This window comes from Tauraco erythrolophus, chromosome 5 (assembly GCF_009769465.1).
Source record: "Tauraco erythrolophus isolate bTauEry1 chromosome 5, bTauEry1.pri, whole genome shotgun sequence".
NCBI lineage: Eukaryota > Metazoa > Chordata > Aves > Musophagiformes > Musophagidae > Tauraco > Tauraco erythrolophus.
Genome location: NC_141469.1, coordinates 32,812,324 through 32,838,856, shown reverse-complemented (window position 1 = coordinate 32,838,856; position 26,533 = coordinate 32,812,324). Strand labels below are relative to the sequence as shown.

General features: G+C 40.8%; 1 protein-coding gene across 1 annotated transcript in view; it reads right to left on the bottom strand.

The window, feature by feature from the left end:
- Positions 1-17,892, bottom strand: part of ABLIM2 (actin binding LIM protein family member 2) — a 115,237-nt gene extending 97,345 nt beyond the window's left edge. Inside the window, exons 1-2 of the mRNA XM_086612043.1 lie at positions 17,877-17,892; positions 8,873-9,016 (exon numbers count right to left, since the gene is read on the bottom strand). Coding sequence (XP_086468169.1) covers positions 8,873-9,016; positions 17,877-17,892 — 160 coding nt within the window. The remainder of the gene's footprint in view (positions 1-8,872; positions 9,017-17,876) is intronic.
- Positions 17,893-26,533: the final 8,641 nt, after the last annotated feature.

Here is a 26,533-nt window from a genome sequence, read left to right as displayed (position 1 = left end):
AACTCTGAGAACAGAGCCAGTAGCCACGCCTTGGGTGAGACGCTGTGCCCCTCGCCAGCTGCTTACGTGGACAGAGAGACACTGCCCAGCTGAGATGACTCTGCACAACCGCAGAGATGAGAAAACAGGGAAAGGGAAGCTGTAGGAAGTCTAGGAAGCATATCTGAAAGTAACTACCAGATCTTACTCTCCTAGGATAGGAAATCAGCGTTATGTCACAGATCCACTCCCACCCAACACTTGTCATCCAAAACGAGTATCTGGAGGTAGGGTTATTTAAAACTTAGAAACAGTTTCCAACCAGTACTGAAGTTCATCTTAGTGAAACAAGAAAAGCACTGCAAACATAGCACTTATGGTAATGAAGAGACTAACACTGAGTAACTCAGCTGCTTGTCTTGATATTACCCTGCGTACCAAGGCAATAACCCATGCAGAACAGTTATAAACTTCAGCAGTTATTTTTAAGTAGGGATTAAATAAGTGTTTGTCTCCTCTTATAGTATTTGGCAGCAAGCCGACACCTGGACATGCTGTGGGACTTGAGATGGAAGATATCTGCACAACTTCCGAGGAGGGTACCTCGGGACGGCTTCTCTGACAACTCCGTAATTCCACTGATTAAGATGGTTTGCACTTACCTGACACTGAAATACCTCTTCTAGCTCTAAGGGGTTCCTCTACGTGCTTGGAATAGGATGCTTTTTTCCCCAGACCAATGTCTGTAATAGCACTGTCATTTATGCTGTGTGATTTCACAGTCAATCTAACGCCATAATTCTTTACTGCCTACAGCCTATAAAAATAAATAGCAGCAATAGCAATTAATTAATGCACTTTAAGCACATTGCTAGCTCGCTATTTTATGTCATCAGTATTCCATTTGCTCTGCACGCATATAAAACGCATGTCTATTTTCCTTGCTGGAAAATGAGCCTATTTTGCGGCTGTGTGCTGTGCCTGAATATCAGCTGAGTATTGAAAGGCTTGGAGGATGCTACGCTCACTGTGCTGCTGTACACTACAGCAGGTTGGAACAGTAAAATGCACTGGTCTTCTTGTCATCCGAACGGTGCCGTTGCTTTCAGCCTGCCAGGCAATCAAGCATGTTGCTTATCAACCTGCAACCACATGTATGAAGTCTAATTTTTTCTCTCATTTGTTGCCTGATGTAAACAACCAGGCGTGAATCCAACACAGGAGAGAAAGGCAGAGACTTTGAAAATAGAAGAAGGAACAGAGACCCATTCGTAACGTTGTTAACGGAGGAAACAAGAAAAGATCTCTGCTTGCTCAGAGCTAAATAAAAGGTTTCTTCCTCAGCACTGCAGCTTTCTGTCCATTTCTAGTATTTTCCTCCATCTCAGAGATGGATGCTGGTGGCTGACTAAGATCCCAAGAATGACACGTAGTGTGTTGTTGACATAATTCTCTTTTGGCAGCTAAGCTGCATGTCTTCATACACCGTTGGTGCATCCTGGGAGCCTATTCTCCAAAAGCCCATCTGAAACATTTCTCCTGGCCACAATGCCTGTGAGAAGCAACAGCAACCACTTGGCAAACTTCCACCGCTACAGCTTTGACTTCAAACTGACCCGCAGTTCATCCGAAGCAGTCTAAGCCCGTTTCCAGAAGACAACCGTGACTGCAATACTCTTTTTGTTGGTGTGCTCTGGTGTCGATGAGTCCAGGTGAGGTTTTCATGATCGTTTTGGGGAAGTCTTCCCCAGCTGGAAGTTTGCTGACCATGCAAAGTCTACATGGGAATATCATCTCACTCACCCTCTTGGACAATTCACTCCTGAAACTTCTGTTGTATAGGTGAGGCAGCAACAAGACGGAAGGAACCTTGTGATGGTATATAATCCATATAATCTAACCACTCTTCCTAGGCAGGAGTGATTGCATCTAAATCTTTCCAAGCAGATGTCTGTGAAATCAAGAATACTCAAGCCTGTCAGTCACAAGCAGGATTTTAGCTATAATATCTGAACTACTAGCTATAATCTCAAGGATTGGAATCTCAACTCATTTTGTTACAATCCAGGGTAAATGAAAACAGGAGTACGCTGGACCAGGAAAGTCTGGGACAGGCTTGCTGGCCCCTTCCCCAGCTCCCAGCCAGGAAATGCAGGAAAGCAGACAGGTCTGCCAGAGGAAAACCAGACCAACTTTCTGGAGCGGGTAAGATACAGAGAACTGTGGGCTACATCTTACCCATCTTACAAGACTTCACCATGCATGTGTAGCACTGATAAAGCTACAGTAGCTTGAAGACAGTATTACTGCCCTATAAAAGCTCTCCCATAGTGTTAATGGTGAGACAGATCCTCACAGCACTATATATGTGGCTGTTCTAAGCAACTAAAACAACCCCCAGGAAAACTGGAAAAGTTGTCCGGTTTATATTGATTTATAATTTTAAGGAATCTGGTTATCTAAAATTTACAATAATGTTAAAGAGATTTAAGAAACAGAGCAATGTGCTTTAATACATTTTTAACCTAATAGCATCTTAAGTGTTTATGATAAAATACTGCTGTCATTCGCCAGACTAATTAAAATAGTTTGCTTTTTTTTTCCTTTGAAACACATGTAAAGCAACAACACTAAATATTTTCTGATTTTTCATAATGATGCTTTGGGTGCCAGTTACAGGTTTGCAAATTAAGCGCTTGCTCTGACTATGAAGATATGGCAGATGGTCTCGTGTTAATGAGGTGCAGAAAGCGGGAGGTGGAATAACACCACAGTGGCAGTGATGAATTTTATGAAACAACTTTCTCCAGGTCTCCACGCAGGCTTCACATCACCTTAGTGCATCAAAACACCCAGTAACTACTCCAGCGTGCTGGCTGTATCCTTGCTGTATCCCCAGGTGAAAGAGTATGATACAGACAGAAAGTCCCCCTGCATAAAGGCATCCTTGCACTGGCATTTTTTGCGTGGGGAAAAACTTCACCTTGAGAAGAGAACTTGAGTAAAGAACTACAAGCTCTTCGTGGGAGTGACACTATCCAACGTGGGATGAAATTATGTATGCTCAAAACTGCCTTATCTGCCTGCAAAGCATATGTTTCCATCCAGATCTTTATCTAACAAATATCAGGCATAATTTTTAAATGCACTCAGTTTTGTCCCAGTTCTACTTTGATTTCAACCAGGGTGAGTTTTACTACTCTCCACTTATTTTGTGTCTTTGTCTAAATCTGCCTCGGCATTCCCAGCATGGTTAAGCACCAATCCCAGTGAGGATCCAACCCTCCGCAGTGCCAACATCTTCTGCATGTGGCTGTATCTGTAGTTTGGATCATCCTCCAGAAATTTCAGCAATTACTTATTTGAAAATCCTATCCATGTTTTTAATGAGCACTTAACTTTCGATCATAACTTCTCGGTCTTTGGACTAGAAGGATGTAAGTAAGGAGAAAAACAAGGCAATGAAAAGACTAAAGAAAAATGTATTTGCCTATTAGTAAGAAAGTAAAGCAGGGGTATTACAAAATATCCTGGGTATAAAGACTAGAGTAAATATGTATAGCTTTGCTATGCCCTAAAAACTTAAAACCACTGAAACTTTGTGTCTTTAATGAGATAAATGGAAATCAGAAATTACAGTTGCTTGGCCTCCTGTAGTGGATAGTTAGGTAACCTTTATGGAAATGTTAGGAAGATATTCCTTTACCAGTACTCGTAACTGCGATTCCTTCCCTGTCCCTTTCACTAAACTTTAGTAACATATAAATTCATGAAAGATACTTTGAAAAAAATTCATCAGACTCTGGATGAAATATATGCCATGAAATAAAGCTTTCACTAGAGCGCTGATGTGACTGGTATTATTATCATTATTATCATTATCATAGTGAGATAAAATATTAAACTAACACGACATTGGTAAGTCAGCTCTAAACTCACCATACTGTCCAAGCCAGACTCCAAGAGTATTGCGTCAAAAGCATAGTTTTTCCTATTATACTGAGCTAATATGATCTGGGATTGCAAACTCCTAAAGTACTTGGGAATCAATGGGCACATTGCCGAGAGTGAGAAGCCCCTACAAGAACAAGAGCCCCTATGCTGCATTGCCAGTGCCTAAGATGCCACACATGCCATCAACCACTACCACTTGGCTAAAAGTTGGGACTCGGAAATCTTACTAGGGAGCTTCCAGTAAATGACTCCCATTCCGAAACATGAAACCCCGTAGCTATGTTCAAACACGAGTCCCTCAGATTACAACACAGCATAGCTTTTAACGTATTTATATCCCAGCAGATGCTTTTGAGCTAACGAACAAATCACTCCTATTACCGAGTTACTTGATTTTTTTAACCTTTTCACCCAATATTCTGTGTTAGTCCTTCTCATCAACATGGCTTCATGACAAGTGATATAACCCCAGATTGTGTTGTATATTCTACTGAAATAATGGGATAGAAGTGGTATATCCAGCCCAGCGCTTTTTCACAATTCCCGGGAAACCGTAGTGCCACAAGAGTCAGAAATGCTGACCCACAGCAACACATACCCAACTCTAGCTGAAGATGTGATATGTTCTAACTGGTTAATTAAACAGATGAAAATTCATGGGGAAAAAAGTATACTTGAAACTGCGAGCTGTGCCAACACGGATGACTGCATGTGCTGCATCCATTGCAAGACAGCAAGCCGGGGAATTTTGATTAGGGATAAAACAAGACAGACACATACATAGCGAAGCTGCTACAGCACAATGGTCACGTCTTTACATCTGTGGCTCGGATAGCAAGCTTATTTCATCAAGCTTTACTTCAAACCAGTAAATGACAAAGATAGGAGTTACGGTTCTCCTCACATATGACTAATCTTGTACAAAGAACAGCTTTTTGCAGGATTGCATGGATTTCTCCCATTTAACTAGGGTGGAGACTGCAGGATTTTTGCATACAAATAGATTTGCAAATGCATTATGGACTGTCCACTATTTGGTCTGCTAGAGTGACTGTATAAAATACGGCAAAGCATGTTTTCTGATTTTATATAAAGCTATAGTAACCAAATTATCCAGATCCCTTACAAATACTGGGCTTTGAGTCACACTTCCACTATTTCCTAAATACTGTGTTTGACATCAGTTACTGCTACTTTGGAAATGCCAGGATGTTATCACATCCAGGAAAAAGAAATACTTGAGAAACACTCTTAAAACGAGGTAAATTCTATCTTTCATAAAGATCAAAGAGGCTACCCAGGATAATATAATTGCAGCACCTACATCTCTCCTATCTACAATTCTGTGTTAGTCTGTCTCTCTACTGGCTCACTAAATTACACTGGTGTAATCAAGCTCCAAGTTAGTATTTGCCTACTACCATACCCTGTATGAGAAGCAGTCCTGACCTGGTAGACACCCTCAGAATGAACTAGACAATGCAATTTGTTTTAATTTGGTAGTTGGAGTCATGAACATTTTATCATTTTCCTTGGTGCTTTCATTACAGTGGTAAGAAACAATGAGAGAATTCACAACCATGGGAGTTTGCACTCTTGAAGTCTAACAAGTAAAATGTTTGCCTTATTATTTCAAGGGAATCTACTTCTATTATAACTGCACTTTCATTAAACCTGAAAAAAATGGAAGATATTTTAAAGTAAAGACTGAGTAAAAACTTGAAGTGAAAACAGATGGCATGTTCCCTACAGCCTTTTACTAGCGGATTAGATGTGCACCTTAACAGGAAATAATATATACAAATATATGTGAGTATAAACCTTATTTATAATCCCTATTTACCTCCATAAGTTCTATTAAATTATGATAATGAACAAAACTAGCACATGCTCACAGTATTTCTATTAAAATTTTTCATCTGGTTGTGTATCTCAATCTTGAACAATAAGAACTCTTTGATTTTTAAAACTTTTCTTACGATTATTTAGAATAATTATCTGGGCAATGTAAGAAGAACTGGATGGAAATGAATGACTTTATACTAACCTTCCTTGGTTATATAACTTAATTTAAACACAAAAGGCACCTACATACTTTACTGTTACCATTCAGAAGCTCACAGTCCCCACAGGAATAATGAAATGGCAGTATGGCAATATACAAAAACTATCTTTCTACTCTAAAAAAAAGGAAACAATTAAATGTCTCTGCCCCCCTGAAACCTCATAATTTATCCAACGCTATCAAAGAAATGGTTTCACATTTCACATATGTTCAAAAAGGTAAGCCTGGCTTTTTCCAGTGTCACTGATTGAGTCATTCAAACAGACCTCAAATACTTCTAGACATCCTCTCAGGACATGGTCACTCGCAATCTTCATGAGCCTTTTGTCACTTTGTGGTCTCCACCATCGTACATCCGTAAAGACTGAGAAGGAACACAACTTTTGGCAGTCTTACAAGTATCTAAGGTTTTCCTGCTGAAGGCTATGAGATGGTTTAACACAGAGGCAGTCACCCAGAGCGGGCAGGCAGCAGGCAGCTTAGCAGGGCAACACAGTCAGCCCACACGTGGGATTATCTGTCCTGGGACTGTTGGGCAGCTGTGCTGGATGCTGGACACATCGCCTCTTCCGTGGTGCTATCTTTGGCAGATGAGGTGAGATGGGGCAAATGGCATCGCTGAGTACCAGCAAAATAAACGCACCGCAGGGAGGAGTCAACTGTAAGGTAAATATATTTCCAGGATCATCACCCTGCCCGTGCACAACAGCCTAGCAGCATGACAAGAAAAGGGGTTCAGGAAAGGGGTTGCAGCACCAACCTCTCCTCCAAGGCTGAAAGAAGGTAAGTGGTCAACCGACCAGGAGAACTGAGTATCATTTTATTGCTAAATCTTAACACATTAACTGTATTTCTCATCCATTGATTTAAGCACATGATTAAAAACCCAAATCACATTTGCCTAACCTGATTTTTTTCCCCCTTTATGTTATCTGGTGAAATGTATTTTCAGTGTTCTGTTCTGTTCTTAAGCTGTTCTCACGTAAGAACATGGTAAATCCACACTAGAAAGCAACTTATGCTTCTCAAGCAACAAATAAAACCCAGAAACAAAACAAAAACAGCTACCAGAAGGATGTCAGCAAGTTGATGGAAACCCTTGAAAAGTGATAAAAGGAATTATGGCATTTAAATAATGAGGAGAAAACGAACCCAAGCATGTGTGCAAACTTAGCACTTGGCAAAATTATGAGTAAGGAGGAACAGAAGTACTCCAAGAGCCCTGACACCAAGCAGCAGTTTAACCACGCATCTCTGACACTATCTCCTGTGCCAGCTGACAGAGGCTATCCTGCTTCTTCCTTTTCAACATAGTGGCTTTGTTTGTTTTTTCTTTCTCATTTATTCCAAGATCTGCCTGAAGTGAACAAATTCCTCCTTATCTCTTACAGACAGGTAGGGGTAATATAGCTTCTACAGTACATTCTCATCTTCTGCATAGGGATGGGAAAAAAAAAAAAGCCTCTGCACTGCCTAAATTTTGGATCACTGAATAGTTTCAGACTCCACTTGCTGCATTTCTGGGTGATCTGGCAACATCTAAAAAGAGATGCCCTATGAAAATGTGGATGTATAACTGTGTCTCATTCCTTCTGTAGGACTTGTCAATGTTTTCTCATAGCAGATCTGTATAAAAGAGGGCCTGGATTTCATCCAGACAATTATATGGAGCACATACCAGCATGTCACTGAGACTTCATGCAGGAGACAAGACTCCTGAATAACAAGTTAGGTGCTCTCTTCCTTAGTTAGGTCTGAAAAACTAATTTGATATTAAAATTTGCCATAAGAACAGGAGCCTTTGAAAGAGTTTGAAAGCTCTATGTACGGGCTGTGTTCTGCTTTAAATACCATTCTGGTTCTGAATAGGTGACCACAATGTTTTCGCTATGCGAGATAGTGCATGACATTTATTCTTCTTGCTGTGTAACTTTGCAAAGAACAAAATTGAGCTGAACATTTAATCCTGTCTATCTAACTCATTAAAGACCAATTCAGGTGTTGAATACTATATACTTAATCCCATGGGACTTATAAAAATATCAGTGTAGCTGACAGATAATGACAGTTTTCTTCCTGATAGTTTCCTCTAAATAGAAATAGAAACAGTCACATTAACACAGCTGGGATCAGAGGCATGCTCATGTTTCTAGGCTGTGCTATAAGGATTAATAAATGTCATTTGAAGTACTGCTTAATAATGAAGTAAGCAGGTTGTCCAATAAACATCAGTTAACATTTACTCATCTGTATATTCAAAACAAATTGGATCTTTGCAAGTTCTAGATAACCTTTCAAACAACCAAGAATCTACAGAAGGGGGGTGTTGAATCGGTTAATTCCCTGTTTCCTTGACCGTCCTTCTGCCATTCACAATATGTCAATATTAGATCACCAGGCCATAACCTGGAGCAAACCGAGCAGTTTCCCCCCCCCAAAAATGGAAAAGCGCAGAGGGTCATACATCAGGGATTCAAACATCACAGTCCAATATAAGGAAGTCAGAACAGATGTGGCCATGGCCCATCCCACAGCATGCATTAGCAAGCTGGGAGAGGGATACCTTCTGAATTTCGTTGTAAATGTTGATTCTCTGCTAACCCTGCACCATGTTTCACTACCAGTTCTTTCAACCTGTTCTTCTTCAGGTCCCAGCTTTATAGTAAACTGATGGGCTTATATCAATTCAAAACATACTTCACTTTTAGATTTCAGAATATTTACAGACTTACAGTAAGCAGTCACAGAGTTTATAGTAAATCCTTTTAGGCATGGATTGCATCGTAAAATATGTTTGTGAAGCTTCCAGGACCATGAAGTCACATGCCCAGTTCCAAAGCCCTACTCATAGGAAGAGCTGTCACAAACACTTACCTTTGCAAACAAAGCACTTAATATGGAAATATTTGTTCTGAACTCTCAAAACTTCTCCTTTGCATGGGTTTCCACAGTTATTGCAGAGAATTGCAGTACTTGATGGCTTCTCCAGTTGGCTATGTACAGCCTGTGGTTGTGAAACTGCAAGGCAAAACAAAAGGTAGAGAATTTTAAAGGCCATCAGATGCATCAATGAAATAAAACCATTTTCTTTAAAACCTACAAATAAAGACAATTAACATCTGAGACAAAACAGGTCAAGCGGATCAAACAGTTTTAACTTTTGGTACTGGCCAGCACAGGAGAAAGGATCTGCTAAAGGAGCTGAGCCAAGCTTCTAATTTCATAACTTCCAAAGCTCATGCCTGCAAACATTTAAAACATAAATCAGAATTGCTTAAAGGGGAAAGAATCCACACGAATAAATCTTAGGAGCCTCCACCTGAATTTCAAAAAATGCTTTGTTGCATTTTCTCTTCAAGAAATCAAAGACTATACATAAAAGCTATTGTTTTTATCCAAAATACTTTTAATGGGATTTAGTAACTATTACACTGTAAGCTACTGATACTTAAAGTTCAAGGTAATTGCCTTTTTAATTGATTTTAAGATTGAAATAGACTTCTTTAGATGTTTTGACTTAATACTTCTGAAACATTGACATCTCTGTGAATACTACATACATCTGATCATTAAACAAAGGTTGCTGACATTTTGTAAGAAAACCATGATTTCAAGAGATTAGTTTAGTAAAATATTAAGTGAATTAAAAATTTGCTGCCATCTTGTGATGTAAATTAGAAACTGCATTTATTGTGCTGTTGATAATAACAATATAAATTGGCATCCTGATGTGTTAAGTGAAACAGGTGAGATATGACCTTATTCTTGCAATTCTGCTGCCGTACTTGTATCAATTTTTTTATCACAGTGTACGTAGGAATCTAGAGAGGTAACATCAAGGCAGTTAATTATGAAGAGGCTATACTATAACTCAATAGACTTGGCTTTTTTCCTGTCTGAAGAAGGACTAATTATAGGAAAATATATCAAACGTTTTATGTAAATTACATTCTAAATGACACTTTTCTTCTGTAAAGTGGCATGCTTACTCTAAGGTTGGATTGCTTATTTCAAAGTCTTTGATTTTTTTTAAATTTTAGCTTCAAAATAAACTTACCAACCAATCAGCCAAGATGGAACAATCTCTCATAGGCCACTACACTATGTATGAATGGGAATCAGATGTGTTTGCCCTCAGTGTTTAGTTGAGGGATAACACCAGTGCTATATAAGCCTTGTCTTTCATGAACATTCAAAAAAATAATTGGGAAGTAACTTTTTGTATGGGACTACTGCAACACAATGAACACATTTATAAAGGGCTGGGTTAAACTCAAATTGGCCAAGATCTTTAGTTTCTATTCCTATCGTAGTATCAGAGTTGCTATTTCAGAAAAAAAGGCTTCTGAAAGAAAAAAAAAAAGAGAAAACTCACAAAATTTATTCTAATTTAAAAAAAACACCACCCAACAACAACAAAACAACAGTAATGTCTATACCTTCACCATAGGTAGGGATGATATACAGAGGCAGTGATGGTACTGTCACTATGAACACACATGATAACAGACAATACTGAAATCAGTAAGCAAACGTCATCCAGCTCTTGTTTTCTAATATCCAACCTTGCTGCTCTTCTTCCTTTATTCTCACCCTCATCCCTATCGCCAGAACCCAGTGGTGACACCTAAAAGGCCTTTCCACATCCACCAACTTTGACTCAGTATTTCAGTGAGAGGCTGAGCCTCCCCACCAGGTCTTCCAGGTGAGTTTCTCTAAGTTTTGCCTAAACTGGCACTTTCTACTCCTATAAGTAAAGTGTTTTGTTTTCTTTTGTTTTTTTTCCCAAGGAGACACAAGAGATTGAGCTGCCCGTAGCATTATTCACCACTCATTTGTGTTCTGCCTTGTCTGTTAAAATTATGCATTCTGGGATTGTCAAAAAAGACCTGCCCAAGGCAATGTGAACTCTGGGAGCTATTACTGAAGCCCTGACTATAATTAAGTACATCTCCAATAAAAACAACACAGCATGACAGGTAATTAGAAGTTTATAGAAAGGTGCTCAAACTTACACAGGGCAAATGGCATGTATAGTTCAAGCTAAGATGAACGTCTGCCTTATTCCTCAAAAGGAAACTCTGAACTTTGCAATACTTAACTTTTGACATGAGAATTTCTCTGTACTGTAACCTGCCCAAAACAAACTGTCCACCCTGAAAAAGAATCAACCCTGTAAGAAACCAAAACAGAGTATTCTCCTGAGCTACTTAGCAAAGTAGCTGCTAGAAGTTTATAACTATGGATAAAGAAAGTTCGCTCCTTCCAGAATTACAAACAAGCATCAAATCTGTAGCATTTTATTCACAGCAGACTTGACTTAAGAAAGAGCAGACCACATCCAGAACATTTTGGCCTAAAAACTTACATTTGAAATACAAAATTCTGATTGGAATGATTAAATATTTGACTTTTTTTTTTAAAAAACACTTGACTCTTCCCATGTCTAAGGCTTTCCGAGCAGCATCTCTCCAGAGGCATCAGCATCTGGCCGGTGAGGAGGCACACAGACATCTGCAACCCCATGCCATGTGTGTCCCATGGGCCGGGCAGTAACCTGGACAAGGAGCCCCAGCCACAGTGTCGGGTATGTGATGGAGGGACCCAGATGCGCCATCAGAGAGTCCCGAGGGCGGCCTTCCATGCCAAACATACCCCCCTTCCCTAAAGAAACACCTCCAGCGAAAACTTTATTTTTCTGTTTGTTTTCTTTCACCTGGGAGTTCAATGCCACAGTCATTGCAAAGCAACAGAAAATGGAAAATTATTGCAATTTGTTTTGTGCATTGTGAAACAATTGTGAAAATTGTTGACAACTGAAAATTGTTGCAAAGTGACAGAAGCCAGAAAGTTTTGCTTTCCACATTGCATGTGATGCTCAGTGTCCTGAGCTAAGGGCAGGACTATTTAGTGCATCCGCCTCTCTTCAGGTCTCTGGATCAAGAGTTACAACTTTTAAAAAACCCACAATTTAGCTATAAAATACATTAGAAAGGAAAAGATGTAGTATTTCTGTTGGAATTCTTTCATTAATCTTGAAGTAATACAAATCATATTTAAAATATGCATAGTAGATGAATAACTCTCTTGCTTTCCTCTCAGTTCAGAACTAAGCTAATCAATATTTCACACAAAACTCCAGTGGGAATACATTGCCTTTCGGCTCATTATAAAATTATGCTTCTGAAGACAGTTTTAAATACTTATTCATTCATCTAGCACAACAAAATGATGTAATTAATGATATATTAGTTTAAGTTTGAATATTTTAAAATATAGTGTGCTTTATGTTGAAATTGCAACTACTGGCACAATTTTGGCAAACTAACTATATTAGTCAATTTAAAATTTCAGCTTATGTTTCAAATAATTTTTAAGGAAATACGTTTACATGGCAATTTTCAGCATTCTGCTTTTATGCCTTTATGTCTTTGAAGCAGCGGAAGATACAATCAACATATTTAATGAGTAAAATAGCGAATTACTGATAGAATGTAATGATCTGAGACTGCTCATAGGATCACAACTGCCTAAAGAGCTCATTAAAAATTAAATGCTTACAGTATACCTCGATCTGTAGGATTTAATGAAACAAAAATTTTCCTTCTTAACTTTAAATGACTTTTTCTCAACAGAAATACAAATGAATGCCTGATTCTCCAAACTTCCCTTCTCCCAGACTGCATTTTGCTCTACCAGAGGTATCTCTATCAATCCTTAAACCTTAAAAAGATCTGACTGCACGTACTTTTTGACAAGGACAAAAACTGGCAAGAAAGGAATTAGCAAATTTCATCAGCGCACAAGACCTTTCTGCTGGGGACGGCACTGCCAATAACCTTGCCAAACGTCCAGTGCTCACGTATTTCTGATGTCAAGACTCAACCTCTCTCCAACAGGCTATCCAGTACATAATGCTGTAGTTCTGGACAAAGTAGGGCTTATTGAATTAGCAACGGTTTGTCAAACAAATTGTCAAGTAAGATACGTGCCTCAGATTTACTTCTATACTGTTTGCTTGAGACATACACACTTGCTTTAAGTATCTCAGGGAAGAGAGGACAGTGGTAGCGCTCGTTATTAACCTTATGGCAACTGTAGAACGATGCTTTCAAAGTGCTTATAACTTTGCCAAACTTACACAGTTTATATTGACATTCTTCATGTTTAGTGCTCTTGAGCTCAATTCTTCAGCGAAAGCTTCAGACAAACTGTTTAAGCTTTTTATAAAGATGGAAAAAAAGGATAAGACAAAATATACTGGTTTTCAATGTTAAAAAGAAAGCGTATCACTTTGGTTTTGGAAGTACTTTGGAGTAAAGGCTGAAGCCTGACAGAGATGGACTTTGTAAAATGTACACTGGATCCATGAAAATTCACAATATGTGGTAAAAAAAAAAATCCCCCTCTGAATAAACACAGCTCCTTCAGCATTGCTAGACTAAGCAGTATTTAACAGCTATGGGGACCAGGATGAGGTGCCAGGATTGAGGGTGAGATTTGGCTGACCAAGAGTGTTTTGGAAACAGCTCAAGACAAGCTAACGGTGGTGGCAGAAGAAGAAGATTCACGAGACCCTGGTCATGCTCCGCTCCAGAGCCTGGGACAGAAAATGTCACCACGCTCTCGTCATCTCTCTGCTGTGAGCAAACTGCTGAGGGAAATCAAACCCTTGACAAACTCGTCTAGGACCAGTTCACGCAGAAGATGACAAACCCCTTTGTTATCAGGCTTCTGGTAGTCAAAAGAGAAAAATCTTCATGGTAGATTACAGATCTGAGGAAGAAACACATGGCCAGAAACTGTAGAATTCGACACAGTCCTAAGGCTTTTGTTTGGTGCCTTTTGTTTTAACTTAGCATAAAGACACGTAGAAGCTGTTACTGAGCTTAGAAATTAAGTACTGAAAAGTTAAGAAGGCTCGTGCTTAAGAATATACATTCAATCTTGGATCAAACCTCCAATAAGAAGCTTCAAGAGTTTCACCTGCTTTGTTCAATGTACGGACTCAAAAAAGGCCACGTATCCCATTTACTCCACATTATTTAACTCAGTTCTGAAAAAAGTTTTCATAGAATTTCTAGGTTGGAAAAGACCTTAGAGATCAGCCAGTCCAACCGTCCCTAATCCCCCACTAAACCATATCCCTAAACAGTTCATCCACCCTTTTCTTAAACACATCCAGGGATGGGGACTCAACCACCTCCCCGAGCAGCCTATTCCAGTGGCTGACAACTCTTTCAGAGAAGAAATTCTTTCTAACATCCAACCTGAACCTCTCCTGACTAAGCTTATACCCATTTCCTCTTGTCAGTTTATTAGGTTTACTGCTTTTGGGGACTACAGAAGCCTGAAATGACAAAGGGCCAAATGACACAATTTAATATTAGAATCATAGAATGGTTTGGGTTGAAAGGGACCTTAAAGATCATCTAGTTCCAACTCCACTGCCCTAGGCAGCAACACCTTCTACTAGATCAGGTTGCTCAAAGCCTCATCCAACCTGGCCTTGAACATTTCCAGGGATGGGGCAGCCACAACTTCTCTGGGCAACCTGTTCCAGTGACTCACCACCCTTCCAGTAAAGAATTTCTTCCTAATATCTAATCTACATCTATGCTCTTTCAATTTAAAATTGTTACCCCTCATCCCATCACTAGACCAAGAGTCCCTCCCGAACTTTCTTGTAGGCCCCCTGTAAGTACTGGAAGGCTGCTACAAGGTTTTTCTGGAGCCTTCTCTTCTCCAGGCTACAATCCCAACTCTCTCAGCCTGTCCTCACAGGGGAGGTGCTCCAGCCCTCTGATCATCTTCATGGCCCTCCTCTGGACCTGCTCAGGCAGGTCCACATCTGTCTTACGCTGGGGGCCCCAGAGCTGAACACGAGGACTGACAGGTGCTTTCTGTCCTGTGATATTTCACACAGACATTTTAAAGAGTACTGTGAACTAAACGAAAGTGTAATTTGAACAGATAGACAACATTTATGCAAATAAATATTTTAGTCCTAAATAACAAGTTTTGATAATTCTCCAGATTACGTCTCAATACAGAAAGTGCTAATTCCTCTCCAAGGTTTCTGGATAGATAGTGCAGAACCAGAGTCTAAATATAATGGCAAAAGGAAAACCAAAGGGACTGAGAGGTGGTTCCCTCCTCTGTTCTTTTTGTGTTTTGTTTTGGATTTTTCATCCTGTTCTCCAGGTTGGGTTAAAAAAGTGGAAGCCTTTCATTTCAGGCTCATACAAATATAATATCATTTGACTTCAACAACAACACTCCATCAACAGAAAAGCTCCATCAATTTTCTTTAGCAACTCTCAGCACTGCTGGCTCCTCTATAAATTCACCAGGAACATCTCTCTTCACAACCCATTACATTCGCTTCATGAGATGGAAACATTTTGCTGGAGCAAAACGACATTAATATCTAAAATTATCTATATCAGCTGTTTAGTTCATAAAAGACACAGGCCACATTCCAACTCTGAACCAAAAATGCACAGCTCTGGTAACGGATATTATTCTGCGTGAAGGAATTAGCAGAAAATTATCTCTGTGTTGACACCGAGACCTTTCATCTCTATAGCTAGAGGTGGTGACTGAAAATCAAAATAAACAGATACGAGACCTAAATGCCAATTACTCACAAAGTATTTGAAAAACGGGACAAAGTATTGATTGCTGAAATGCTGTATCCAGCGATCTGGGGAGGATGTGGTTCACAGCAACCTGAAGGGGAATTAAATTTGCAATCTTCTCTGAGCAGGATTACAAGGGAAGCAGCTGAGCGCAGCAGCACCCGACCAGAATCACAGATTGGAGTTCGAGTTGTTTTTTTGCCAAACTCTGCTTGTGTCACCTCGGTCAAAACACTCGGGGTTAGATTTGAAAACACCCAGATGAAAGCAAAAAAAACAAGCATTTAAGGGCCTCTGAATATTCCATGAGCATTATTCCTGGTTTGAAGTGCCTAAAGCTGGTCTCATCCCTCCCTGCCTTGTGCCTGCGTGTAAAACTCAGTGACGAGGAGTTCTTCCAGCGCTGGCATGAGGGTAAGGATAACACAGTAATAACTAATATGGTAATACATACAGTGTTCAGAGAACTACATGTTCTGTGTAAATGTACTACAGATATAGATAACTCTAGAGCTATAAATTTACTTTAGATAAGGGGCTTTGGTTTCTTTTCTTTTTCCTAAGAACTGGTATTCCATTATGGAGCCTTGTGGGGGCCTGAGACCTCGATGGTCTTTTCCATGGAAAGGATGAGAAAAAAAGTGATTGTGAAACAAGGAGTCCAGCAGCTTTCCCCATCCATCCTTCCGACCATGCTCAGCAGGGGGGAAGAGCAATTCCCTGGCCCCAGCCCTGCCCAGCCATGCACCCTGCTGCTCCAGGCACCAGGACTGGAGGGAGCACACGTACCCAAAGGGACGGGCACCAAACGTGCCCGAGCAGCAGATATGTTAGAAACAGATGTTCTGCAACAGCACGTGAAGTATCTCGTAGTAACCTGTTTCACCGTATTTCTCAATTAGCAGCTTGTGTCAAAAGCAGTTTCAAACATGTTTGCACACCTTTTAAGGTGCCTTGTCGTTATAATGCAGTACCTTTTTATTCCATGCATCTCACAACAAAGCAGAAGACCACAAGGATAGAGGGAAAGCTAAAGAAGTTTTGCCTTGAATGTCCACATTACGCAGTCCCTCGAGCCCCACAGGTGGCCATGGAGAGGGTTGACCTGTCCCAGACCTGCACACCATGAGCTCGCTCGCTTCCCCAACGGGGTTTCCTGCACCAAGTCGGTCCAGCTGCCCCCCAGAAACACTCACTGCTCTTCCCAAGACCTCCACTGTACCTCTTGTAGTAAAGCACAAGTACTGCTCCTCTCTCTAGTTCCTATACTGTAAGATAGGCAATTCAGAAAAATTCAATAACTTTTTACATCAACAGGTCTCTACTTAATTGAATTCATTCATGTAGTCCAAAAATACAAAGTAACACGGTTCAAGAATCACATTCCTTTGTGCAATGTATACCTGCTTCTACTCCTCATAAACAACAGCTTTCATAGTGCCTTTCCATTGGCACTGAGAAAAGGATTGCTTGCCTTTTCCAGCACTACCTATGGATCATAATCAAACCAGAAACCCATATCCGATATGTGAGAGCAGGCAGACAGCACAACTGAAGCAATCTGTGCTTTTACTGCTAATTACAGAGTTTATGGGGTCAGAGACGAAGGAGAGGTGTTATCCAGAAGAACGTGAATAGAACCATACAGAAGACATGCAACACAGCACAAGCACCCAGCACACGAGAGCTCCAAATCTCACCATCTGCTCAGTGCAAAATTCGTGTCACAAATGAGCCTAACATAAGCTAACCTCCTGCCCTCGTTATTACAATAAAATATTTACCAAATCCAAAGGCAGTTAGTAAAAATCTCTGCTGAATTTTAGGAACCATTTCTGCAGCAATGTAAAGGCTATTTTTGCACTGGTTTAGCACGATTACAATGAGAAAGGAGATATATATCTGCATAAAGCAATAGGTATTTTTTTCATTACAAGCTAATATAAACTCTAAAGTCAATTTAAATTAAATAAAATGATGAAAGTTTTCAAACTGAGCTGTCAGCTAAGCATCAGTATCATTATAATTTCCAAACCATCACTCATATAATCAAAAAGAATATGAAGCATTATTTGAAATCAATGTTTAACCATCTTTCTCCGCCCTGCTGCATTTCCACCTAAACACAGAATCATTATTCTCATGACAGTATCACTGATTTCCTTACTGCAGCTCCAGCTGAAAAACAACTCATTTCAGGTCTAGGCTCACCAAAACGTGGAGTCATCACACCATACCTGTATCTTCCGGCATTCCCGCATTAATTCCCTCCGAGAGGGGAAAGGCCACCAGAAGCAGGGCTACTGCACGGCCGGCCGGCGGCGAGGAGCCCCGTGGGAGCTGTGGGAGCGCGGGAGCCACGGCAGCCGCTCCGGCACCGACGCACCCCGGGCTCAGATGACTCCTGCAGCACCCCCGCACAGGCGGGAGGCGAGCCAAACACCTCGCCACCCGGTAAAAATAGCGTCCTGCAGAAGCCTACATATTGTCACGTCCACGGGGTAGGCCACCGCTGGCGGGGACCCGGAGGGACGGGACGTAGGACGTGCCAGCCGACGGCTTGTCTTCGTGTCAGGCGCTGCGGGGTGGTGCTGGGCACCAGGGGAAAAAGGCTTAAAGAAGGAAAATTTGCAAACTGCCTGGCCACAAAATTAAAAATACAGGCTGGGGTAGCTGGTAAACCCCTTTAGGCGTCCCCCCAATCCAGGCGGTCCCTGGCCCCCCTGGTGCAGGAGGGCACAGCGCTGATTTCAGAAGGAGATGCTGTAAGTATGTCTCTCTCCCACAGGCAGCCAAAAATCTCTCCCCTGATTGCTCATATGGAGTTGGACTGTGTATCACTGGAACAACAGCGATGCATTGAGCTATTTAAAGCAATCCTTGCTTGCACGTGAATACTCCATGAGGAGTAAAATCTGTAGCTCTTACTTTGGACTAAATTAGTATGAAGGTAGTAATGTTGCTCGTGTATTGGAAAGGGGACTGATGGCTTGGAGAACAAATTGGCTAAACCCAGAGTAAATCGCTGGGATAGGAACAGGACTGCACCTCCCTTTTTCACAATGCAGATTATTTTTTTTCCCTGCAGGCTTCACAGAAGCCAAAACACTTTCCCCTCTCTATTGCTCACCATCCTTTACCCAGTCATTGCCGACTTGGTTACAAAGCAGCAAAGAAAGAGCTGTTTCTGTCCTTCAGCAAACAGAAACTGCTGCGAAAACAGGTCTCTGCAGCTTCTGATGCTGCTGAGGGAGAGCTGTGGAAGCAACACAGCTCGCGTAGCACCGTGCGCAAAAAGCACAGCAAGTTCACTCTGCTACACAGCTTGAAGAATACTTTGCACTGAATCGCAGTAAAATGAACTGATCCAACCTACATGTATGCTGAAGGGTGAGTCTCCATCCACTGCAACAGTCGATGCCGAATCATTTCACAGAAAGTTCAGTATCTTCCAATTGCCATCAAAAAACAAACTATTTTTCAAAACTTGAAATACTGCTTTTTTTTTCTTTGTTTAAAAAAAAAAAAAAGGTCTTATTTCTGTAGAATAAAGTGCAAGTTTTACGGCTTAGTGACACTCTTACCAGCTCACTATTGATGAATTTTTATAAGCACAATATAAAGAGGGGATGGAGCCTATTCTCTTTTGAAAACAAAAAGTATCGATGCTTCGAAAGTATCTATATGCAATTATGATCAAGTTTGAAAACATTTCATGATGAGAAGCCAGAAACAGCTGACAGTTTGTAGATCTTACAGAAATGCCCATCAACTAAGGCAGAAATCAAGAATTCCCCCAAGTTTCAGAATGTTTCCATTACTTACAGAAAACTTCTTTACGTTTTGTAATGGATATAAAACAAAACATTGTTTGTCCAATATTGACTACTGGAAATAGAATGAGCATTTCTGTAAGGACAGTTGAGGAGCTCTGACTTCAGAAATCCAGATGGTGAGTACACCACTGTCCTGGGCCATGCCAGACATGGTCTGTAATTTTAAATAGTCCTGGCTGACATGGCCCGAGCCCTAGAGAGCAGATCTGAAGATCCTAGGTTCTGCACATGGAATCAAAACTATGAATTATGCCAGTTTTAAAAATTCTTCCATACGCGCTATCTCACAGCAACGGACTTTTGGCATTAAAACCTTATGGCAATATTTTATTTTGTTCGATACTGTTGTGCCATCTGCATGAGGCCAAACCTGTCCCTGCACTCCTTTGGATGCCCATCAGCCACCCTGGCTGAGCTCTCCAGATATTTGCAGAGTTTGGCCTACTTAAGTTTTTCCCAGCAGCTACTTCAGCTTGGCAGAAATGCAGAAGGCACTTTTCTAAATAGCAATGCTCCAAAGGAACTCAAATTAATAGGCAGGAAAAGTGAAAGCGCTTTCACACTAACGCAGCCTTTCCCTCTGCTTGCCAGGCTTTCTCCTTTTCAAAGCTAAACGCTATATAACTTGCATTTTGATATTATACAATCACAACGCAGTCACATAGTGTACTAATTTGTATTTACAATTCTAGGTGTGAGCCCTGAGCCCCTCCTGCGGTCACACCGCTTGCAGCAAAGGGAAAATCCCACTGGAAGAGCCCCAAGGGTTTTGACAGTGTTGCTGTGAAACTCCAGCAACATTCACGGGCTTCACAGGCACGAAGTAGAAGACTATTGCACTTTATTAGCATGATGGGCTGACTCAGGGAGTGTGACAAGAGACAGTGGTGACAGCACAGGCAATGCCTGCCGACAGTCCTGCTGCAAAGGATCCAGAAAGTAGAACAGCTTTAACCTGATTTCTCAAATCAACACAAGCCAAACACCTGCAACTCCCCTGTTTTAAAGATAATAGCAACACACTGCTCTTGGGACAGAAAAGGATGAGGCACTTGGCTCCTCTTACAACTTTAAAAGAAGTTGAGGTGGCCACAGCACCGGTTTTAAGTTTCCTTTCACCAAGGTTACGTTACCGAGGTCAATGCCTTCAATGATGTCTTTGCAAACAGCAGCCAGACAGCTTAGCAACGAATTTAGGCCACGCTGAAAGGATTAGCTGGCTGCAAACTCTTTATAGCCTGGGGTACCACTGGTTGTAAATGGCATTTTTAAGATTTCAGATCCGTTCCTAATTAACTCATGTTGTTTTCCTGTACGTGCATCTCTCTTCCCATTAAAAGTTAACATCAACAGTAACCGAAGGTGATGGTATAAGGTCTAATCCTGCTCCTTTCTCCCATGCTCACAGCACCTCACTAGACCCAGTTTTAGCTTTTTCCATAGTCTGTCTTTGAAAACGTTTAGAAACATTTATTTAATTAAATATGGCAGAACATAGATGTTTTTCTTCACTACAAAACATGAAGTACTTTCTAATCAATACTTTTTTAAAAATCAGAGCTAAAACAAAACCTGATATTCAGAGATTTTGCAATATACTACATGAATGCACCTGTTTGCATACAGCAATACTCACGCTGCTTAGGATCTGCATATTGTTTTAATTCTGGTTTGCTCTGTGTGGAGTCAGGAGTTGGACTCGACAATCCTTGTGGGTCCCTTCCAACTCAGGATCTTCTATGATTTTATGATTTTACATCCCTGGACATTAAGTCACTCAACTAAGTTTCTAATCAACTGTGTATAGGACCGTTTGCTTGCGAATGGAGACTAGAGAGTCCAGTCTCAAAATGGGTTAAGAAACTTTTCATAAGCAATCTATAATTAATGAATTTGACTTTGAAAATGGTGGAAAACACAAGAAATCATCACAATTCACAGATTTTTCTCAGTATGCTTTAAGGTATCTTTCCTTCTGAGTCACAAAAACTGGCTATAGTGCTGCTGCATGTTCTTTCCGCCTTACAGTGGTTTTGATCTAGGTTAGTGTTTATTTGGCTTTTCCATTGAGGATAACATGAACCCAAACAAACAAAAAAGCAATAAAATTAAGTATATCTCTGAACGTAATAATACAGATTTTTGCAATGCTTGATCTCTAGGACAAAAACAAAATTAAGAAACAGATGTTTCTTTTTAACGATTATCAATTTATTAATTGAACTGATATATTCCGTAGTGGTTGTGTTCAAAGTTGGCACTACTGCTGAATGGTCCTTGCCCTCAATCACTTATGATCCAAATAAAGAGGACAAATACATGCTAGAAGTGAACACTAAAAGGGTAAAGGCTTAATGAGAGTTGGATAAACAGTGTCTCTACAACTAAACCCATGTCTTCCAACTTTCTGCCCAGCCTCTCTTGCGTCAATCCCATCCCTGCTGGGAATGGACTTGCAAAGTCATCCAACCATGCTCTCAGTGACCAGCCGCACTCTGCCAAGACCTGTTCCGCTCAGAAAGAGCTTGAATTTAAACTTCTGGCTCTCAAACACCTCCATCTTCAAGTCCACGCATGAGAAAACATGTCTCATCACCCGCACAGTGATGAGCTGAATATATGGGCATCTTTAACTGAAACACACACGCGCAAGCCAAGTCAGAGAAAAATAACAATTTGTGGGTTCGTGTAGTACAAGGCACTGAAGTATAAGACACTGACAACGTTTCATATTTAGAAGGCAGGAAAACTTAAAATGTGAGATCAGGTTGAGAATCCACTCTGAGCTCTGCATAATGGAGAGCAGGCAGTTGAGCTTGCTCCAGAGGTAACTGGGTCATGAGTCCTTCTCTGCTCTGTCTCACAAATAAAGAGCTTCCTTCAGCCCTAAAATTGATGATGACAGCCCTTGTCTGCTGGCCAGCAAGTCAGATGAATGAAACCAGAACTTCTCCCACTCCCAGCGGGGACCTCTCTACAGCAGATATAGAACCAGACCAAAGAGTGCATTATCCCCTTTTACTCCCCCAACTTTAACAAAAGCATCATCTAGTATTCTTCAGAAAACTGTACACATGAAATAGTGAGCAGAAATCAAACATAAAGCCTTCAAAGCCTTTAGAAGAGATTTTAGAATGGGAAATAGTGGTAGAATCAAACCCAGAAACAGGGTGCAAGAAAATCCTTAGAAGACTGAAAAAAAAATAAACCCTGTCTCATAACGAGGTCACAGAGTATCGGCACATCCAGAAAGTGGTTTGCAAAACGACACAGGTCAGAGGGTGAAGGGATATGGTCTGGTTAGCGGTGAAGGGACAATGAGAGCCACCGTGATGTACCACAGATCACATGCCTTCAGAAATGAACCTTCCGCACAGGGAACCTGCTGACCCTACGAAACTGATAGGGACGGCCAGTAACAAACGGAGGAGACATCAGATAAGAAAAGACCTGCTGAAGTGGAGGTTATAGGCTGACATACGCCATTTAGCGCAGAAAAGCTGCCATGTAATAAGGATAAGGCAAACAATTAACAAAAGGTATTAGTTTCTAAAAGGTCAGGCACTACAAGGGACTAATCAGAGAAAGGACTTGAGAGTGCGAGAGAGAAACTTAAACCATCTGCTGAATACCTGGTGACAAGCTGGGAAAGCAAGCAGGATAATAGGATGTATTGTATTAGGGGAAGAAATCCTGGCTGCAATAGAAACGGTACTGTAACAAGAACTGCCGAGATAAAATCCAGAATCTGAGCCTGGCGTTTTATGGGAGGGAGATGGAAGAAGCAGAATGAGGCAATAAATGTCAGCTGGTGTGGCCAAAAATTGCACATAGTAGGCATGAAAAGCCAATTTATATCATTTAATATGGGAGGAATTAAACTACAATATGAATTCGACATTTAGGGGATCACGAATGGTGCAAGGAAGATGACAGGCGTTGCAAAGACACTGAGATCATATTAGGGTATTTCTTCTGGGAGTAAATTAATGCACGGAGCAGGTTTTTAAAGGCGGATTTTTCTGTGTGGGCAACATGCACACAAAGAGAGAGATATCACTAAATGTTAATTTATCTTTGTTTTACAAACAAAATCACCATTTAAATTGTCTGTATTTTTAATCAATGGTAATTTTGAGTGCTTAAATGGAGAATAAACTGAAGTATCAACTAAGTAATCACATAGACTTAAAGGATCTTCATTGCTTCGCTCTCTTCTGAGAAGTTACAGAGACATTGCCATAATTCTGAAATCACAAGCTACCTATTGTGCAAGATTATCAAATGATAATGTGGGTTGGGTGCTATTTGGAAAAAAGATTCAGCCTGCTCTCTCATGTGAGAGAGAATTTTAATTAGAATTTAGAAATTTAACTTTGGAGGTGTCTTACAATGAAAAAGCAATGAATGCAAACAAAAACCCTGAAAAAAAATGGAAGATTTTGAGAGTTAAGAGGCCTGGGACTAGGTCTAAGAAAAGATTTATGTGCCTGAAATGCCACACACGAATGTCCAAAGCTGCAAGGCTGAACACTCCCTTCTCATGCCTGCTCCTCAGCATGTCCAAAGGCAGAGCAAGCTGATTTTTCACTTCCCATTGCCCAGCTGTCCACAGAGGACTGTAATAAAGTGCCTTTGATTTCCTCTCCTTTTCCGTATGTAGCAGCTCTATGTGCCTGTTTGTAGCTTATACCCTTTGTGCAAGCGCAGGATACTGACTGCTTTTACTCGATATCACTCAGCAGATCTGAGAATCTTCTATTTGAAGAGTTACCCTCCTTGTTTTCCAAGAAAACATGACTACAAAGAGCTTTATGGGTCCTTGGCACATTTGTTGGAGGAAACCCAGAAAGGAGCTTCCCCACCTGAGCCCAGGCTGATTTGGAGGCTGTGCAGCTTAGCCCATATCTCATGTGGCACCACCTGGACAAGCATCCATGGCCAAGCACACACACAGAAATCCCTCGGGGGGGGGGGAAAAAAGGGCTATAACCTCCTGATTAGGGCAAAGTTAAAAACTGGCCAGGTTCAATCCAATAGGGAACCGCAGCTGCAAATTCCACTTACTCAGGGGCTGGAGCGGCTGCAAATCCAACCTGGGATTTGCACAGACAGCTCCGTTCAGGTTTACAAAGGCGAGGAGAGAAACACTGAGATCAGGGTCAGGATCTGGACTGTGAATCCCAAGGGTAAAGCCCTGAACAAGAAGCCTGCTCCAGAGGGCAGAGGGGATTTCAGACACGTCCTCATCTTCAGCTCTCTGCAGCCCATGAGCACACACTTGACTCCCAGGGCTTTAATCCTCACATTTAGCCCACAGTGACCATGTCAGAAAACATTTTTCTGCCTGCTCTCCAAATCCCATTCTCTATAAAGGGATATAGTGGCAAAGCAGCAGGTCAGATCCAAATACATTCATTTTGGTTGATGATCACTGAGGAATTCGTCAACAACATGAAGTGCTGTTTTGAAAGCAAAAAAGATAAAAAAGCAGTCATCATTGGAAATGTGATGCTGCCAGACTTCACCCTGTTCCCAGTGAAGCCCACCAGTAAAACTGTTATTGATGTGAGTGGAAGACTTTCAACAGCATTAATTTCTGATCTGAGTTCAGCCAAGTTTTGATCGTAGCAATTTACTCATCACTACCAGAAAGTTCAGCCTTTCCCCTGTTTGCCTAAGGCTAAAATTTCTGATCAGTAACATCTGAAATGAAATTATGTCTCTGAGCTCACTTTAATACCAAGAAACAAAGCAGATAGATTTTTTTTTTCCTGGAGTATGTCTAAATTAATTTATATTCTTTATTGCTCAGTTACAGCATAAGTAGCTCCGTAATTTTAAGAATCAATTAAAAAAAACACTGGACTTTACATCTATTACTGCTCTGCAGCTCTCTGGCTGCCCAATAATCACTTCTAGCAGTTCCATCAATTACTCAAGCCATATTCCTGCCAGTCCCTTCATCTTTAGGGCATTAAGCTATAGCAAGCAACGACTCTAGATCAGAAACCAGCATTTTGGTGCTATTTCCTCCCCAGGTCTGTAGCACTGATGGGGTAGCACTTCAGTGCATCACTCTTCACGCTGGTATTTGCTCCATCTGTGTCATCAAATGGAGGAGGGGAACAAGCACATTCCCTGGCTTGGAAATGAGGAAACGTTTGGAACTGGGGAAAAACAGTTTAGAAGGAATTTCCATGGCTCATTTCTCTTTCCATTCCCTGGTACAAACAGAATAACAATAACAACGCTTGCCTCTTACAGCAACATCAAAAAGTAAAAGCAAGATAATGCAATGTAAAAAACAATACTTCATTTTGCCAGCCGAGTCACAACGAATCACCCCCACTCATTAATTAAATTATAATTCACTAACTTTCCACTAACTCTACACGAAATGGTGCTTCGAGAGGATTACAAGCAATAATTTAAGGACCTTTCTAAAGGTTCTTTCTTTTTATGCTGTATTCTATGGCATATAAAAATGTCTTCAATAATTACGCTACCATGTAAAACTGAACTCTTGGTTTATTTGCTCTGCTTAATTTGGCGTTAAGAGAAGATTAGCTGCCGTTTTATTGCAATCATACAGTTACTTCAAATACATAGAGGTATTGAAGTTAGTGAAGTGCTGGTGCTAAAATCACGCTACTTTAAACAGGTGCAAACTCGTTAACTTTGGTGAAGTTGTTCCAGCATGAGAATTTCTCCTTAGATTCAGTTACACCCATACAAACTTAACCATGCTTCATCCCCAGCAGATACACCAGCACATTGCCTCTCTTCACATGCAGGCTACACAACTGCAATCAATTATCTTCCAACACCGCATTCACAGGAGAAACATGTTATATTCACACAAATACGACCCTGGAGCCCAGAACCACCGCGCTACTTCTCGTATAGTTCTGCAACTCACAGTTCTACTGTTGACGGAGCCGTTTTTGAGTTACGTACACAACAGGCTTTTTGACTTGAGTTTTGGGTTGCTTAATTTGCAACCTGTCACCTTATTCAGACAATGAATAAGGCTTATGTCAAACTGAATATTTTGG